The following is a 17,999-nucleotide window of genomic DNA, read 5'->3' on the forward strand; positions in this document are numbered from 1 at the left end:
TCCACGTGAGTAAGGGGTGGGCGGGGCTACCATATGACAGGCTTGAAGGGGGCTCGTATGTATTCAACCAATGACAGTTAACCTATACATAAATATTTACAAGGTGGGCTGCTTCTGCGCATGTGTAATGAGGTATGCTGGGATTGCAGATGCACTAGGATGACTGGGACGCATTTACTGGTGTTTGATAGTCAGGAATGCACACACTTTTAACTTTTAGTCTCATTTTAAGGAATTCAATTAGAATTTTCTTGTTTTTTTAGTAGAAAAAATGTTTAAATTCCAGAAACTTATACAACAAATTGCTGAAAAAGAACCCAAAGTCATTGTTTTAATTTTTTCTTTCCTTTTTATTTGAGGTGCAACTGTCTAGTGCAATTGTAACGTCACATTTGTGATGGGCTGAGGAACATGCACAAAACATCAACATACTTGTGCTAGGCATTTTCCTTTTTCTTACTCTTAAACGCCAAGTGTCTCAAATGTGTTCAAGCGCTCCAGTTGCACTACGAGCAACCCAAAAACACTTGGCTGTACAAAAGACAAATAAAGTAAAAATAAAAAACAAAAGAAAAGTCCATTCATTAAAAAAAACACCTACACACGTCCCCCAAGAACAATAAAAACAGTCCAGGTAAATTTGAGCGAGTGAGCTGAGTGACGGCAGAGGAGAGTTTCACGTACAGTACGGCGCCGTGTGTCACCACAGGGGGAGACAGCATCATAGTGGGGGAGGTCAGTAATCCTCTTCTGTTCCCACCCTGAGTAATGACATCACAGGTAGTTCAAAACCTGGCAAAACCATAGATATATATATATATAAATATGTACAGGTGTATTGAATAAAACAACTAAAAAAAGTCTTATATATGTATCTATGGTTAGAAACCAGGCACTTGGCAGAGTTGAATTGGAAAGTTTTAATCTGTACAAACCTAGAAACAGTCACGTCCGACTCATCCGCTCTTCTGTGGATTACTTTTACACATCACGAGGACATTACATCAACAAGAGCTGAAAAACAGAAAGAAGACAAAACAAACCCTCCCTAAAAAAAGATTCCCTGCATAAATGTTTAATGCTCCATCCGAGATGAGGGGGGAGAGTGAGTTTGGGTGGGGGGACGGAGACAGCGACGTGAACCTTGAGGAGAACACAGTTCCTAAAGTGAACAATGAGGCGTAGCTAGTATATCTTTCATGATTCTCTCCATCACTTTCTTCTCCTCGATCGTCTGGATTAAAGACCTGGGGGAAAAAAAAGCACCCATTCCAGATGGGTTCTTCAGGTCTTTAAAGTCCGTCTAAATTGTCTGGGGGAAAAGTGCACGGGCAGCAGCACTGGAAACATTTAATGCAAGATGGAGAGTGCTGGGTTTGAGGTGAGATTGGGGATTAACAAGACGATGGCATACTTTCCAAAAGTCGGTCACACTGCGAAGGGATTGGACAGCGCCGACGACACCTCCGATTGGACGATAGCTCCCTCCTTGGTCCGACAGCAGCCACACGGCTCCACTCTCAGCTCGGCTCCGTCCTTACCCACGCTATCTTCATCGGCGATTGTCTGAAGCAGGTATTAAAAGTCAGAGACAAAGCGGCGGGACACACACTCACTCTCGCACTCCGGTGCAACTCCAAAGTCTGACAATTAAATAAAAAGGTGCAAGAAGAAAAAGAAAAGAAAGTTAGTCGTCCGGTTTGAGTTGAAGTGTGCAATCCTCTTAGATGGTGGCATAGTCGGTCTGGATGTTTAGAGTCAGTTCACAGTATGGCAAGACTCCTTCCTCCGTCTCCTTCTTGTCATCTTCCTCCCTTCATCCTCTCTTCTTCCTCTCTTCTTCTTCTTCAGAGAGGAGGGTCTCCTTTGTGCAGCTGCTGTGTTACGCAGATGTGCCAGAGCTCTGTGAGGGGGGGAGGGCCTGCGTGGTCCCAGTCTGCGGCGGCGGGAGCGGCGGCTGAGTGGTGCCGGTCGGCGAGCCGCCGGTCTGGACCTGCGCCTGGAACTGAGCCATCTGCTCGGGGCTGGCCAGGTTCTTGAGCAGGTTGTTCTCCTGCTCCAGCTGGGTGTTGCGCTCGATGAGCTCTTTGATCTGCTCCTTCAGCACCTCCACTTCTTCGCGCACAGCGTACATAAGGTGGCTCTTGACCAGGTCCTGAGGGAGGAGGGGACAGAAAGACATGATGGTAGCTTAGCTCAGCTTTAGCAAACATTCAAAGGATTCCCACATGATTGATCTGCAATTATCCAATAATCAATTTCACTTAAGGTGGCATTTTTCAAGCAGTTATACCAAAAATTTGCATGTTGTAGCCTCTTAAATGTAATGATCTACTACTTTCTCTCAGTTCTATCACGGTGAATTGATTATTTTGAGGTTCCAGGATTGATGGTGAGTTAAGTTGAGCCATTTTAAGATCGTCACATTGTGCGGTTTAATTTTGATGATGAATCAAGACATGCACTCTCTTCAAACGGATCAAAATACTTATCCAAAAGAGAAAAAAAACAACAGCAAATATTTTTCTAATGTTCATTTAATTCTTCAATTCATAATCACAGTGTGTTTCACCATTTTACACCTTAAGGTTTCGGTAAACATTAACAATTTGTGGTGTCGAATTTAGCTGAAAATGTATGCATCAATAAACAGAACCACAAAGCTCTGATTGAATATCTAACCCCTTTTGATTCACACAATCTTTGCCTCTCCTAAGGTGCTTCTTTCTATCTTTCTATGAGTCCCTTAGCTGGAACATGTGGTGTTTTTTGGAACTCTGCAAAAATACATTCTGCATCAAGGAGGCCGCTTTAAATAACCGTGGACTAACTGCACGGGAGAACTGACTCAGGGACATGTGAGCTGCTCAAAGGCACGCTGTTTAGGTAAAAAGAAACGGTGTGACACAGCAGAGAGCCGAGGCGGATTCTGCATCATAAATCACTTTGCAGCACATGCCGGCTGTCACCCTGGAAACACAACAGAAATTCCTCAGAAGAAAAGCGTCTTCAAAAGTTGAGAAACTGCCTCAAAGAGCGTTCCTGTGACGCTGCCTGTGCCAGCTTTACTGAAGTGGGATTTGCAGTTTATTAATCTGAGCATCCCCTCCTCTGTGGACCCGCCCCTCCTCCTCCTCCTCTTCCTCCTCCTCCTCCCTGCCCCGGTACGCAGCAAGGGAACAAAATGTTCCTGCAACGGAGTGGGAGGAGCCAATCGCTGGGCGAGTTATTTATACCGAGCCGCAGGGAGGCTGCTGCTTGCCTAGCAACACAAGACAGGGAGGAGAGAGAGGGAGGGAGAGACTATGTATATGCATGAGGAAGAGAGGGGAGAAGGGATAGCGTGTGAACCTTAAGCCTGGCCCACATCAAGTCGCCACAAACCGGAGGTCATCTGTCCAAATGGTGACAGAGCCAGGAACTCCTGTTGCTTTGATTCAAACACCAGCAGGTGCAGAACAGTGGAAATGTGGATTTTTTTTTTTACAGCGCATGTGCATATAGAGAATAAAAAAGCACCATCATGCTTTTCATTCATTGCTCAAAAACACCTCTCCTGTTCTCCCTGAAAGAATCTGCAAACTAGGGAGCAGAAATCACCATTACACGTCCGAATAGAAGCAGAAGGGAGGTGATGCAGCGGTAGGAGTAGGTGCTTTCAGTTACATAACACAGGAGGCAGCAGCACACACACTACATATGTAGAGTCTGAGACGGCCTATTTACAAACACTGTGTGTGGGCACAATGCAGGATATTTCAAATGAAGCTTACCATTGCTTGCTCAATCTTGTTGTCAATGGCCACCACACTTGCACCAGATGAGCTGAAAGACAGAAATATTTATATGTAAATATCAGATGAAAGGTTGATTGTAACATGCAACATTATGAGATCACTGCAGGATGTGTTTAAGGTGAATTAATCTGCACTAAGATGTCAATGGAGCTCTAACAAGGACAAGGGAATCTACAACAAAGCAAATGGAGGTCGAGATTTAAGAGATTCAATGAGGCAGCACTTCCCCCCGCTCATTTCTAATCCACAGTATAACACAGATAGACTCATCCTCAGTGGGACATTACCTATTATCAAGCCGCACTGATGCGCTCTCCTTCCCGAGCACAGAGGACAGAAACGAGATCGAGAAATTCCTCAGCTGGCAAACACCAAGATCCATCGCCACTGTGTAACACTGGGAATTCATGCTATATCCCGTCCATTAAAACGCCGTGTTGAACGGTGAAGACTGGGACTCCAGAGGTATAAAAGTATCAAAAATACGGAGCATTATTGTGCGGCAGGGCGCTGGGTCTCTCTCCGGGAGCCCGCACAGCTCGCAGCCGGGACGAGGGCACACAATGGACTGAAGCGGCGGGCTGCAGCTCCGCACACCGCGGCTCCCAGGCTGGATAATTCATGCAGGGAGCAGAGCCAGCAGCGACGCGATTGGCTGAGAGATGAGCTCATTAGCATAATGTATGACGCGGCGGAGGCGCTGATTGGAGGAGAGAGGAGTTCGTTGGAATAATTCATGCGACATCTCTGTACCTGCTGCACCTTCCGCTAGATAACCCCGACTCTACCCTCCACAGCTCCACAGAGGACACTTTTTAATATTTCAACCTTCAAAATTTTAATTTGACACCAGTTTTTAATATTTTGTACTCAATCTGTGGACTCAAATTAATTTTAAAGCTCTGTTTCAGCTTCTGTAATGGATTGCAGATGATGGGAAAACTTCCTCACTCTTCTATATTGCAATGTCTCCCCCTATTGGTTGTAGATATAACACCTCCAGGGGTCACACACACTCTAAACAATGCTACATGTAATAGGAGTTAACATAATCAATTGCCCACTGAGTGACCCCGCGGTACAGCTGACCTTAGACCGGGCAGCTGTCACACAGGAGAGTGAATAATGGTTTTCACTGAGCGTGGAAGAAGAAGAAAAGAGGGCGAGATGGAAAGGAAGCAGAGCTCCTTTGTCCTCCGCTTTAGACCAGTTTAAGAGAGGGAAGAACACTTTGTTCTGTACAGTATGAACAGGACCACCCCTCTCATCCGTCTCACTCCGGTGCTATCACCAGATCTTTGGGCATTTTGGGAAGTTTTCCAGGATTTCTGGGAGGTGTGTGATTCTTGGACACGGCTGAAGCGACGGTACAATTAACAGAAAAGTAAAAAAGGGAGTAATTTAGTTTATTAATGACTCATTAAAATATAATATCTGATGATTTCAGCCACCTGAATTTAAGATAAACTGCTTTAGTGAGTGTGACAGGTTGTACATTGTGTATTTTGGGGATTTGGACTGTTAGTAGAAGAAGAGGAAGACACCTGAAGACATTATTTTAATGATGACTAATCTACTTGTTTAATACTTAATATCATTACCTTGTTTTCTCTGTACTCATTATTGTATCCTTCAGATAGTAAAAAATTAAGAGCTTACCCTTTATGCTTGATTTCAATTTTTATTCAAATGAATGAATCAGTTTTTAAAATTGAAGTAAAAGATGCCTTCTGTTCAGCTCCATGTTTTTTAAACTTATAAGATACAAAATATGTGAACATTGTAGTTTAATATCTTAATTTTTATGTTTTGTCTATATATATATAAATATTTTGCACCAGTATATTTATTTCTCAATAATTCACAATGAAGTTTCCTGTCTTTATATTGCGATAAACAAAAAGAGGAGACAATTGACTCTAATAATGTTATTTTTCAGATTCTAAGAGGAGAAATTAAACTTCAGGACCATAATTAAAGGACGACTAATCAAACTTAAATGAAGAAAAAAGGTCCGACAACACCCCCAAGAAAGATGGCGTCGAAATGAAAACACAAAGTGTGTTCAGACTTCTTTGACTGGGGCGGTCAAACCAGGACACTGACTGTAGCAGAGTGTGTGTCTGCGTGTCTATTCACCCTTTGTATGTAACCACAAAATGTTATATTCATTTATTTGTTTTTGTTTATAATTCTAATAAAAGTCCTTCCTCTGATAACATGAGAAGTTAGTCCATCATACGTCAGGATTTTGGGCTGGCCACATCACATTACAAGGAGGGCACAGCCACCCCTGACCACCCCCTAAACTTGCCCCTGCCTGGAACTGGAGACTTTTCAATTACTGACTTATTGATAATCAATACCTGGCTGATTTTCTGTCAGTCAGCTTTTTAGTTTATTATTTAGTTTATTGACAGATCTTTTGAGCACTCGAAGGCTCACGATTGATTGTCCCGAAAATGTAAATGTATGAAGAGAAGCTGAAATGAACGTCTCTTTTTTGGGGACTGTTGATCGGAGTGATCTGAAGACTCTGAGAATCAGAGATGCATTATTAGGACAGGGTCTTTGGTACCTTTGACCCCCTCTTTGATTCTTTCTGTAAATGACTCAGCTGATTAAATCAATACTTCACCAAGGTTACGATGAGTGAAGATGTACTCGTGTGTCTTTAAGCCGTGGAGGTGTGGATTGCTGTCATCACATCGGGAACGCTGCGCGGTGATAGTAAACAGAAGAGAAAAGGAAGTACATTTCGTTCCAGCTACGGTTTAAAAAAGAGAAACTAGAGCAGGTGTGGTGTAACGGCTGCTCTGCTCCCTCCTGGACTCTGACCGGACACATGTAAAGTTCAAAGCTTTAATCTGCAGGAGCTCATTCAGACACTCCGTTTCAGTTTAAAGCACCTTATTGTGTTAAATTGTTCTCTGGCTGGCACCGTGTTCAGGTAGTGGGCTGCGTGTTGAGGGACACTTTGGAGATCAGAGAGTATGGACCTCTTTGGATCTTTGGATCTTTGACTCTGAGCTCTGTCGGGGCTTTGTCTGTACGTTGCTGGGAACATTGTGGGAAAGAGTGATTTTAGAGAACTGGAAAATAACGTCTGCGGCCACTTCTGCTATTCAGCTTTCCAAAGGAGCAAGGTGACACGCACGCACAGCTGTAGGAACCTTATGTGCTTATGCAGAAATGCTTGAGACAAATATAAAACACTTTGACTGGGAGTTTGGGGCAGAACATGTGGACACTGTAGATTTCATGTTGCGGACTCTGGCTTTGGGAGAACTTAGGGAAGCACTCATAGATCAATTGAGGAGCTGGACCATGATGCTTTTCTCTTAAACTTAAACTAAAAGCAGACAAGAAAGGGAAGAGTCGGAGCTTTGGATTGGATGTCAGGACAGCTTTTCAGGGAATGAGCATGAGCCAAACCGGCTTCACACTCACACACTCTCAGCATAATCGAACATGCGTGTGCAGAAGGCAGAACATTGTGTTCTCAAACACATTTATAGCCCTGGAGGGAGGCTGGGCGGGAGTTTGAACATGCTTAGGTGATGCAGGTAGAGGTGTTTGAGTATTTATTCAAACTTCACCAAGTCTGTTTATCCAGCGTCAACAACATTCAATCAATTGAACACATCACAACAACAATCAGACAAATTTATCAACACACAACTCCCGTTGACGTCCACCTCGTTTCATCCCAGAGACTGCTTGACCCTCGCCACACAGCTCCATGCCACAACACTTTGGACTCCCCCTGACAACACGACAACACTACAGCCATCAGTTACCTCTTCAGATGCTTCTCCAGCTCCCAGAAGAGCAGCTTTACTGCCACGGCGTCCCTGCCCTGCGCTCCTCCTGCCCCGGCCAGCCCCTTCTCTCTCATTGATGCTGTCAGGCTAAAACCCAGAAAAACAAAAAAAACTCAGGGCCCCCAAAGACCCCTTAACCCACTCTCCCCGCTCCACCTAAGGCACCCAAAAACAAACCCAAAGCCACTTCGTTTACAGCGACCCCTCCGTCCCTCCTGACCCTCGCCCCTTTTTGGTTCTGACCCCCTGCTCCCCTTAGAGGTGGGAGCCTCACATCAGGGGAGCCTGACCAACAAAGGAGGCCGTGTAGGACGGGGATGGGAGGAAAAACAGGGGCGCGTTAAGTGTGTTAAGTCCTTGTGATTGCCCCCCTTTCGGAGCCGGAATCACATATAGGCTCTCAGGCGATTGGGCGCCGCACAGGGGGGGAAGGAGACAGGAGGGTGGGCTGTGATGTCACCGCATAAGGAGTCATGTCACCTCCCTTTCTGGTTGTTATATAAACTGTCAGCTGGGATTAGGGTGATTCGTCCAATAGGATGAGCTGCTTTGACCACACACCCTCGTTAGCGCTCGTAGGCCACTCCCTTCTCGCTCCTCACCCTCCCTGTGATGATGGTGGACTCAGAGGAACAGTACCAGACTCTAACCCTCAGTTTTAAGTCCCTGAATTCCCCAAAATCATCTCAGTGAGTTATCTGAAGGAAAATGTGAGAGTTGACCCATGCAGGCTTTTATCTGACCTGTCACCCCTGATCAGCGGATGCACACCGGACACGCACACGCTCCCAGTACGCCTCTCCAGTGGAGCGCAGCTCACGTGTACCGCCATGCTATCACACGGCTCACATGACCGCCTGAACAAAGACGAATGAATCAAAGCAACACTGCTACTCAACACTACACACATCTGATGCACCAACACTGACACACAGAAGTGAAGGAAGTGATACATTTGGGGGTTTTAGGAACACAAAGGGAGGAGGCTGAAGATGTGGCGCACTTCTGTGGACCACAAAATGGCGGGCGAGGGGCGCGTCGAGCGAGTTTGTTGGTGTGTGTGAGCTGGATGCATGCAGGGAAATAGTTAACCTCATTAGGACAAGGTCACATCTTCTATTCTTGTCTGTAATGTATGTGTCACTAATCCATGAAACAGTCGACGCCAGAGAACACAAAGCGAAGACAAAGTCCTGAAATGTCTCTAAAGATGTTCCCGTGTCCGCCGCTGACTTGAGGAACCGCCTCAGATTGGTGTTAATAAATGTTTCTGACTTATCGCCATCATTTAAAAACAGAACAGTGTGTGTTATTGATCTGTACATTGTGTACTTTCAGGCTCGGGGTCAAAGTGCGCATGCTCGCCTGGAACAAAAGGCTAGATCCTAGCTCATCAACATAGAGTCAGCTTTACTTTCAGCCAATTGCTGATGGCGCTGCGGACGCTTCCAGCCAATAAAGAGGCGGCCTTGGCGTTGTGACGTCACAGATGAGATGCTTTTATTCATTATTTATCCTCGCCGATCCTAAGCGTGTGTACGTTGCATGTGAGGAGTTGACCCATATATTACCTGCTACAGCTTAATGCAGTTTGTGCCACGCCAGAGGAGGTTCAAGTTTAAATCACCTCTCAATTAAAACCTTCCTGATTGGCTGAAGCACTTTGACCGTGCTCTAGAAAGCTTTGTGAGTTTGTGGGCCAATTACTGAGCTCTGGACATGGAAACTTTAAATGAAGCAATTAACAGGTGGAGCTCATTCTGCATCTCAAACCTCCACTTTCTAAACAACAGACTTGAGTGGAGTGGAGGGTGTTCGTGCACATCTTCGCCACACCCTGCATTGCTTACATAAGCGGCGGATGTGTGCAGGAATAAAAAGCAGAGAGCAGATGGTGCTCGCGTTGCCCACGCAGTTAAAAATATAAAGTTTCACTGCAAAACAAGGGAAAGGACTTTACATGAAGGGGTGACACCCATCTTTAGTTAGCTCAGGCTGTGAGCTTGGGAACTGAGCTGATGAGATGCTAAATTCTGAAGAGTTTGGACTTCTGTAAGGAGACATTTTTAATCCTTTAAGGAAGGAAAACTCAAAACTGGGGCAGTAAATAGAAGAGGGTAATACCTTCAATAAAGATCTTTAAAATATGTTGTAGCAGCAAGCAGAGGAGCAGATATCTGAAGCTGGAGTGTAAAATCGATACTGCTAAATGCCTCCTTGCTGTACGTACACTTTAAAGGCATCCCTCCTTTAAACACTAGCCCCCTTTATCCACGATCTCCCTCTCACAAAAGCATCCAGCTGAGTGTAAGTAATGCTTCCGCCTCACTTTATTGTGCGGTTTGAAGGAAGGCTCGGTTCAGGGGGCCAGTCAGAGACTCGGGCTGCAGTGTGTGGTCCTGAGTTGGATCCAACTCTGCGTTTTATGAGAATCTGCAGCTGAGAGAGAGGAAAAATCATCATCTGAGGAGAAATAGATCACATTACATCAGATGTAGAGATATTGGCTCCTCTCTGTGTTTTTTACTCATTCGTGTGCAGCTCTGCGATTCGCCCAGCCCTCCTTCCGCATCACTTGTCCTGAAGCAGTCGGGAGGCATGAGCTTGCGTGTGTCTCTGCGCGGGTCCCTGTTTGTGTGCATCAGCCGGTGTGTGCGTGCATGTGTGTGTGTGTGTGTGTGTGTGTGTGTGTGTGTGTGTGTGTGTGTGTGTGTGTGTGTGTGAGGCTATGTTTGCAAACTGGCGGAATCCGGTTCTGAGGGCTTTGAACTGGCATTTACACGGAGGGGAACGAAGGCCGATGGCAAGATCAACCCCGCTGCACACACTCAAAGAGACTCTTCACTTACGCAGAGGAAGTGTTTCATCTGCCAAATATAGAAATCAGAAGCCAGAGAGAAATAAAGGGAAGAATTTATGAGGAGAAATGGGATAGTTATGCAATTAAATTTACACCTGCAGCATCATTCCAGCCATTCACAAGCTGGAATTCCTGCAGTGAGGTAGCAATAAAGACAACTGTCATCTTGTTTACAAAAGAGGGGGGACAACCTCCCACAATACAAAGAGCACCAACGCCCCAAAACTCAGCTCTCATGGCATCAGAGCGCTCCGGGGCAGCGGCTCATCGGTGTGTGAGTGAATCGGTCTCTGCCACGCACGCAACGCCTTACATAACCAGCCTCCTCTGCCATACGGGCCACGGAGGAGCCAGAGGAGGGAGATGGGGATGGAAGGAGGCCGAGTGGGAACATCTCTCCAGCGGCTCAGTGACACCGCTGACAGGAGGACAGGTCTCACTCTGCTGATGGATGTGGTATTAACTTTCAGCAGCCTGACTCTTTCCATGTTCACTAAGAAGGGAGGCTCATGTTTGACAGAGGTAAAAATAACAGACAGAGGTGCTTCGACATTTAGCAAAGAACACAGGATTAATATAATGCTGCATCATGATATGAGTAACCGAAGACGACAAGATGACCCTAAAAAAGGTGAAGTGCAGGATTAATCTCACGGAGCAGCTAAAGGATCTTGAAGTAGGAACATGGGAGTCATATTTGAGGGGAAATCTAACTCGAGCGCCATATGATTTAACAGATCTAACACAAAGACATGAAAAATAATCTGATTTACTATCATAACAAACACAGAAAGACAGCTTCACCCTGCACTGCAGCAGCTACATTCAGAATCTACTTTAAATGTGTTTCAATGAATGACCAGATAAAGACAGAGGTGCCAAAAAGTAAAGACGGCTTCATTCTGGCAGAGATTTAGAGGATTACACAGAATCTGGCACAAACTGCATCATGCATCTCCTTCTGCTTCAGCTTCTGTTAGAAATCCCAGGAATATATTTGTAGTTATAAAAGCTTTGTACCCGCCCACATCAATAATTTCCGGCCCACATTTCAAACACCCAAACTAGAACTCCAAACCCCCTTTCTGCAACTTTAATCCACAACGCCGTTACACAATCTGTCATTACACAACCCGGCATCATTAAAGCGTCACAGGAAGCTGGAAGTTGGATGCGCGCTCGCTGTCACAGTGAAGGATGTTCCCAGCAGCCTCTGAGAAACTTTCACTGGAGGGTCTCTGCGGTGTGCGGACGCCACGCGGAGACCCCAGGGTGTTTAAACAGCAGGACGGGTCGAGGTTGTGACACTGAACAAACACATCTGGCTCGATGGAGAACTGTTATGATTTACTCGGCTCTTTGCTGGGAAGTGTCACTTTCAGGGAGGGGGGGGCGATGTTTTTCTAAGATGGATAGGAGGGCGGTCATGTTGCAGAGGATGAGTTTGATGTGTTGCCTTCAAAGTCTTTTAAAAAGAGAGAAAAGAAAAGCTGGAAAAAGGAGACTATAAGCCAATTTTATTATCTATTCAGGAGTGCAGCCAATAAAACTTAAAGACGGCGGTATGTCATCTGCCATTATATCACAAGTGTGACCGCAACAAGCTGATGAAGGCGCAAAGAAAGGCGTCACCCGTGTGCATGTTTAACACCGCTTCAGTGGATGATAACACAGCTGCCATTTGAAAAATACGCGCCATAACTTCATATTCTGAGAGGAGGAAAGAAGCATCAATTCACCTTAAAAGTCTCCATCACAACTAAGAAGTGCTTGAGACATATGAAGCATTCACAGCTGATGCAGTGAACGTACAGCACCTGATGACGCACCTTCATCAAGGTAGAAGAGCGAGGGTTTCACCAGGTAGCGGTGTCCCAAGTCGTCACTACTTTACAGATGCATCGCTACCCGCCCGGCAAAATGTAATCTCTACTACATCCACGGTCTGATGCACATATGGTCTCTGCCACGTGCACATGTCATGATATGACATATGCACGTGGCAGAGACCATATGTGCGGACGCAGTTCTGACGTTTGCAGGGAAACGACGAGAGAAGAGTCGGAGCTGGTCTGTGATTTCTGTGTTGATAAAAATGATTCAGTTAGATTAAAAGAATCCATGTCTTGCCTCCATGAAAAGTCAATCCATCTAGTTCCTCTGTTATGATCAGGAATTGAATCTTTTTATTGTAATGCTATTACAATTGTATGTTGAAGGTTTGAGGTTTTATTTCTCTGACGGTGTTTTCAGCCTCCTGGCTCCTCGTTAGACGCCACCTTACTTTGCATTTGTAAGCATAATTATCATAGAAGTGTCCCTATTGCAGATCTATTACTCAATTACTGCAAATAACCCATTCAGTTAAATTAAACAGAGACACAGCTTCCTCTAAAATACCAAATGCTGATTTAAAAGTGATCTGCATTCTTTTGTTTTGTTTCTAAGTATAAAAAATACTTGATTTGATTTTTCCTGCATGAAAGAGTTGAAGGTAATCCCCCCCCTCACACAAGCATGCAGTATGAAATCTGAGTAATGCTCTCAGGTGTCTGGCGTCATTTCTTTCTCAAGAAACGTTTACAGTGAGCAGAAAACGCTCAGCAGTATAGTTGCCTCCTGCGGTGAGCTCAGCAGGACTCTTTCAGGTGTTTTGGCATCGAGAAGATCTGCAGTATCACATCTCTCTCCTGTGTAGTGCACTGACTTCACCTCTGTGAAAAGAACCCAGAGGGTGAAGTTACATAAAAGAGAGAAATAACGAAGAGAGGGAAAATAAAAGTGCAGGTGCCAGGGGAGCGTTTGTGGCAGTCAAAGCCAGAAATGTGTCCTCTCCTTCTCTCTGTTCAGGATTCCCTGTGGCCTGAAGGGGAAAAACACCTCTGAACTATTAAAACTCCCCTCCTGCTTCACACACATACACACATATACACACACACACCACCCTGACGGAGGGGGAACTCATAAACACGCAAGCCAACAGACATGCACGGACACATATAACGCCCTCTGAGGCTCATGACTCCCTTCAAGAATATGCTGCTCGGCATGGAGGCACAAGGCGAGCAAACGTGACACCCACCAGCCCGCACGCCTGCTTTAGCCGTGCAGCAGCAGCAACCCCTGTAAACCCCACCACCCCACAACAACAATCTGGCAGGGCGGGATGATGTGACCTGGATGCATTAAGATCACATCATGATGCGGTTTGAGGACCGACAGCAGCACCTCTTGAGTCTGATCTCCTCTGGGACTCGAGCAGGATGGTGTCTGAACATCTGATGCATAAATGATGAAGTCAGGACACCATGATGCAGAGCCAAGTCTCTGAAGCAGCGGGAAACTTTACGGGACAAATTTAAGAACCACAGATCACTTCTATTTATGTTGGTCTGTGACTTTTTAAAAATGTAATGTAATAAAATGTCTTATTTCTACCTATGAGGTCTTTAATTACTGGGGACACTTTGACTGAGACATGTCTGGATCATAGACTGTAAATAAAAATGGACAGCGTTGCTCCGCCTCAAATGAATGGTGGAGACGGATTTTTTGACCCACACTGCAGCCAGCCACCAGGGGGCAGACACACTGCTGAAAGCCTCACCACCTGGGAATAACGTGAGGCCTGTGACGGTCCATTGTGCTCATGCATGAACACTAGCATCTTTTTCACTTTAGCTGAATGTCTTTTCACTAACTTGCATAATAATTTGGCACGCTCATTTCTGCAGATTCTGCATTTATTTAAAAATACAGCCAACGTAATTTGAAAAGCATCATTTTGACCACACAGTTGAAGAAATATATTCACTATCTGACTTCTTGACAAATTTGAAAACAACTGTTAACATAGTTTTTAATATATTCACAAAAATACTCACATGCCTAATAATTGTGCACGCAGTGTAGAGTGGAGAGGAGAGTCTTACTTAACAACACTTAGTGCTTCATGAATGGTTACATGAACGTGCAAAATAAGAGCAGGCGGGACTACGAGCGGTCTTAGTCGTCTCGGTGTACTTTGTGTAAGTTCTGGTCAAAGGGTTAGTCATAGCTGAATCCAGCCTACCCTCAGCTGCTGCACTCAACTCCAGGAGTAATAAAACAAGTTTCTCCATTTGTTTAAGGATCCACAGGAACCTTACAGACAGCTGTGCAGTCCATCATAAAATCTCTGACACACAACTTAACAAACATGCCATAAAATCTGATTAATCAACACAAGAAGGAGCTTTAATGATCTTTGACGAGACCACAAAGAGTTAAAACTTCACCCAAAGTCTCTGCAGCAGTATAAATAAAGAGGCCTCCAGAGTAAGCTAACAACCTGACTCATTTATCAGTAATTCAGACAGCCTGATACACACTCCATCTCTAAAAAAAAAGCACACCTGCTGAGCTACAAGCTCTGAGTAAGGAAATATAATGTCAATAACCGTCCAGCTGAGGCGCTCTGCAGCCGTGTCTCTCTGTGGGCCACTGGTTTGTTTTGGATTGAAGCGTTGCGTGCAGGAAGGACATTTCCACTTTGCTGCGAGGCACATTTTAGGTCACTGCTTCTCAAAGCACGTCACGGTTATATAAACAAGTGATCACCGGGAGGGAGGATTCACGAGCCGACGCTGCCATCTAGTGGAGAGCAAAGGGTACGGCGTGGGGGGAGAGGAGAGTGACAGTGGAGGAGATTTCTCTGCTGAAGCGTGATGTTGATGTCACATCTCGTTAATGCAGAGGTTAGTTAACGAGCTGGAGGTGTGATTGAGCGCTCCTGACATGCACAAGGAGGAGGAGGAGGAGGAGGAGGAGGAGGGGCAGCGTCGCAATAAAGAGAAGAGTAGAGAGTGAACTTTCAAATACTGCACGCATGACGTACTCAGAGACACCAAGTTCCCACAGCTGGTTCTGCTCTGAGATAAGCACCTGGGGTTTACTGTGATCTGTGTCGGGCTGCTGCTGCTGCTGTCAGATAAAGAAACAGCAGCGCGCCCGTCTGCAGAGAGGCTCCAGAGTTCATCCCCTGCTTTCAGAGAATAACAACCAGAAATGAGAGAGGACTACATGTACAGAAAGTTTGAGTTTACAGCGGCAGAAGAACAAGCCGTGCACACACACACACTCCTCCATATGTTGCATGCCTCACGTTAGACTACTTTAATGCCATGTTTCTCCCGATGGATGGAATATATAACAAGGTTTACGGTTCAGTCAATGCAGCGTGACTTTATGAAAACAGAAGCAGAGTAATGGATCACTGAGGGAGGTTTTCTTTAGGGGGCATGTGGACTTTGTGCAGACGTGAGGAAGCTGGATTTATGTAGATTAGATAAACAAATGCAGCAGAAAATAGAACATATATGAAGTCAGAGTAGATTAGGGTTGATTTATACTTTTATTTTAAGGTTGAAAGTATGATTATCAAATTCTGTTTTAGTTTCACTCACACGGATGAATCAGACTTCATTTTCGTCTGTTATGAGTACAGTAGTACACCAAACATTCATATCTAAGGGTGTGTTTGAAGAGCAATGCTTCACAAATGAGAGTTTAATCCGTGACTCACTTCTTTGGTTTGTAAAAGTGACTCAATGTGACTTTACTGGACTCTAGCACTCGAAGAAAAGACAACTTCTCTGCTTCATAAATCCTAAAAAATCTGTAATGTGTCATTTTGACGGCGGCTCAGAGCTTGTGTCCACATTGCCGTCGGGCACTCTCTCTGCTTTGTAAAAAGCTCACTTCTGACAGACGTTGAGTCAATATAACAACATGAATTATGCCTAGTTACTACTGTTCTCAGCAACACGTTCGACAGATTGACAGAGGAAGCTTTCAGGCACAAAGTGACGTTGCACATATCTTTGAAGAGAGACTAATGCGAGTGAACTTCATGAAAGAGAGGAACGCACAAAGACAGACTGATGCTTCAGTGTCTGGAAATCCAAAAAGGTCAACTCAAAGCATGCCAACATGTTGCTAAGGCTCTAATCTGTGACTGATCATGTGCTTGTTTTTAAAACAGGGATTGATGTCTGCGAGTCACGAAATATTTTTGGAGCTTTTAAAAAAAGAGACATGAGCAGAAAACTCTCCTGCTGCATCCAGAGAAACTTCTAATCAATCAATCAATCTTTATTTGTGTAGCACCAAATCACAACAAACATTATCTGAAGACGCTTTTCCAAACAGAGCAGGTCTAGACCGTCCTCTATGATTAATCATTAATGGAGACCGAACATCAAGACAGGATAAGATCCAGTCTGATCTCATCTCAATCCACCATGAGCAGTGTGAGGACAAACTTCCTTTAACAGGCAGAAACCTCCAGCAGGACCAGACTCCTGCTGAGGATGAGAGGGATAGAGGGAGTTAGAGAGAGAGAGAGAGAGAGAGAGAGAGAGAGAGAGAGAGAGAGAGAGAGAGAGAGAGAGAGAGAGAGAGAGAGAGAGAGAGAGAGAGTTAGAGAGAGAGAGAGAGAGAGAGAGAGAGAGAGAGAGAGAGAGAGAGGATACTGATGGGGAAAAACTTTAAAGCACTACTCAGTCAAGCTGAGAACTTGTGATTCCTTCCTTAAAACCACAGAACACATGTTTACTCCTTTAAGAGGCAGTAAAAACCTTCAGATTCTAAAAAAAAGGCGTTTCCTAAACTTCAACAGAAGTGGTGAGTGTGCAGCTTTTACAGGCAAGTAATCAGTAAAGGTCGCACCTCGAACTTTTACAGCTGCAGTGGATGACGACATGCAGATGAAGTGCACAATTACTCAATTGTGCCTCATAAAACACTCTGTGACACTTCATGTGTGACGTTTTGTTGGGTGTGAAATGCAAAATACTGCTATGTTGTATGAGTTAAGGAATGAGCATGCATGAAGCCTAGATTTCATCACAGAGGAACGGAAATGTTTTGAGGTTTTGGGGCTAGAAAGTGTTGAGTTTGGCAAAAGGTTTCAGCATCGCGAGTTGTTCCAAAAGGGGACTTCTTCCTACAAACCATCATAAGTGGGTTTAAGACAGCTGACAGGTGTGTGTCTTCCTCTCACTGCACACTGGCAGCGCTCCAACAGTCAAATGACTCCAGCAGCACTGACCTGCAGGCTGAAATTCCACCCGGGGAGGCACGAGGGCCCCGGTGAAAGCCCTGATTCATATCGCCGTCCCTCACAGCACTCTCACTCTCACTCTCACATCCAGCTCGCTCGTTGACACACACACACACACGCACACGCACACACACACGCACACGCACACAGCCGGCAGGTGAATCGAATCAAGCAGAATCCTGCGGACACACCCACTCTCGACATCCCTGTTTTACCACCTGACGACGGTCACGTACGCTGTGTGAAGATCAGGTTTTAAAGGGAGAGAGACAGCTGAGGGTTTAAAGACTCTAGTAATCATTTAAGACAAGAAGAAGCAGACAGATAGAAAGAACGAGGGATGTTTGTGTTATTCTAACCCAAGTTGTTGATGCTGAATCTGTCGATCAGGGTCAAACCAATCAATTAACGTCTGA

The 17,999-nt window shown here is 45.1% G+C and overlaps 1 protein-coding gene across 5 annotated transcripts in view; it reads right to left on the bottom strand.

Annotated features, from left to right (window-relative positions):
- Window positions 1–900: 900 nt before the first annotated feature.
- The window catches only part of LOC117808090 (TSC22 domain family protein 1-like), a 31,692-nt gene continuing 14,593 nt past the window's right edge, over window positions 901–17,999 (bottom strand). For 4 of the 5 annotated variants that reach the window (XM_034677571.1, XM_034677570.1, XM_034677568.1 and 1 more), the window contains 2 exons: window positions 3,774–3,825; window positions 901–2,155 (listed from right to left, as the gene is read on the bottom strand). In XM_034677571.1, coding sequence (XP_034533462.1) covers window positions 1,883–2,155; window positions 3,774–3,825 — 325 coding nt within the window. In that variant the 3' untranslated portion in view covers window positions 901–1,882. Of the gene's footprint in view, window positions 2,156–3,773; window positions 3,826–4,084; window positions 4,392–17,999 lie in introns of those variants that run through there. The other variant, XM_034677573.1, reaches the window with a different exon arrangement.

The sequence above is a fragment of the Notolabrus celidotus genome, chromosome 24, assembly GCF_009762535.1.
Source record: "Notolabrus celidotus isolate fNotCel1 chromosome 24, fNotCel1.pri, whole genome shotgun sequence".
In the NCBI taxonomy this organism is placed as follows: domain Eukaryota; kingdom Metazoa; phylum Chordata; class Actinopteri; order Labriformes; family Labridae; genus Notolabrus; species Notolabrus celidotus.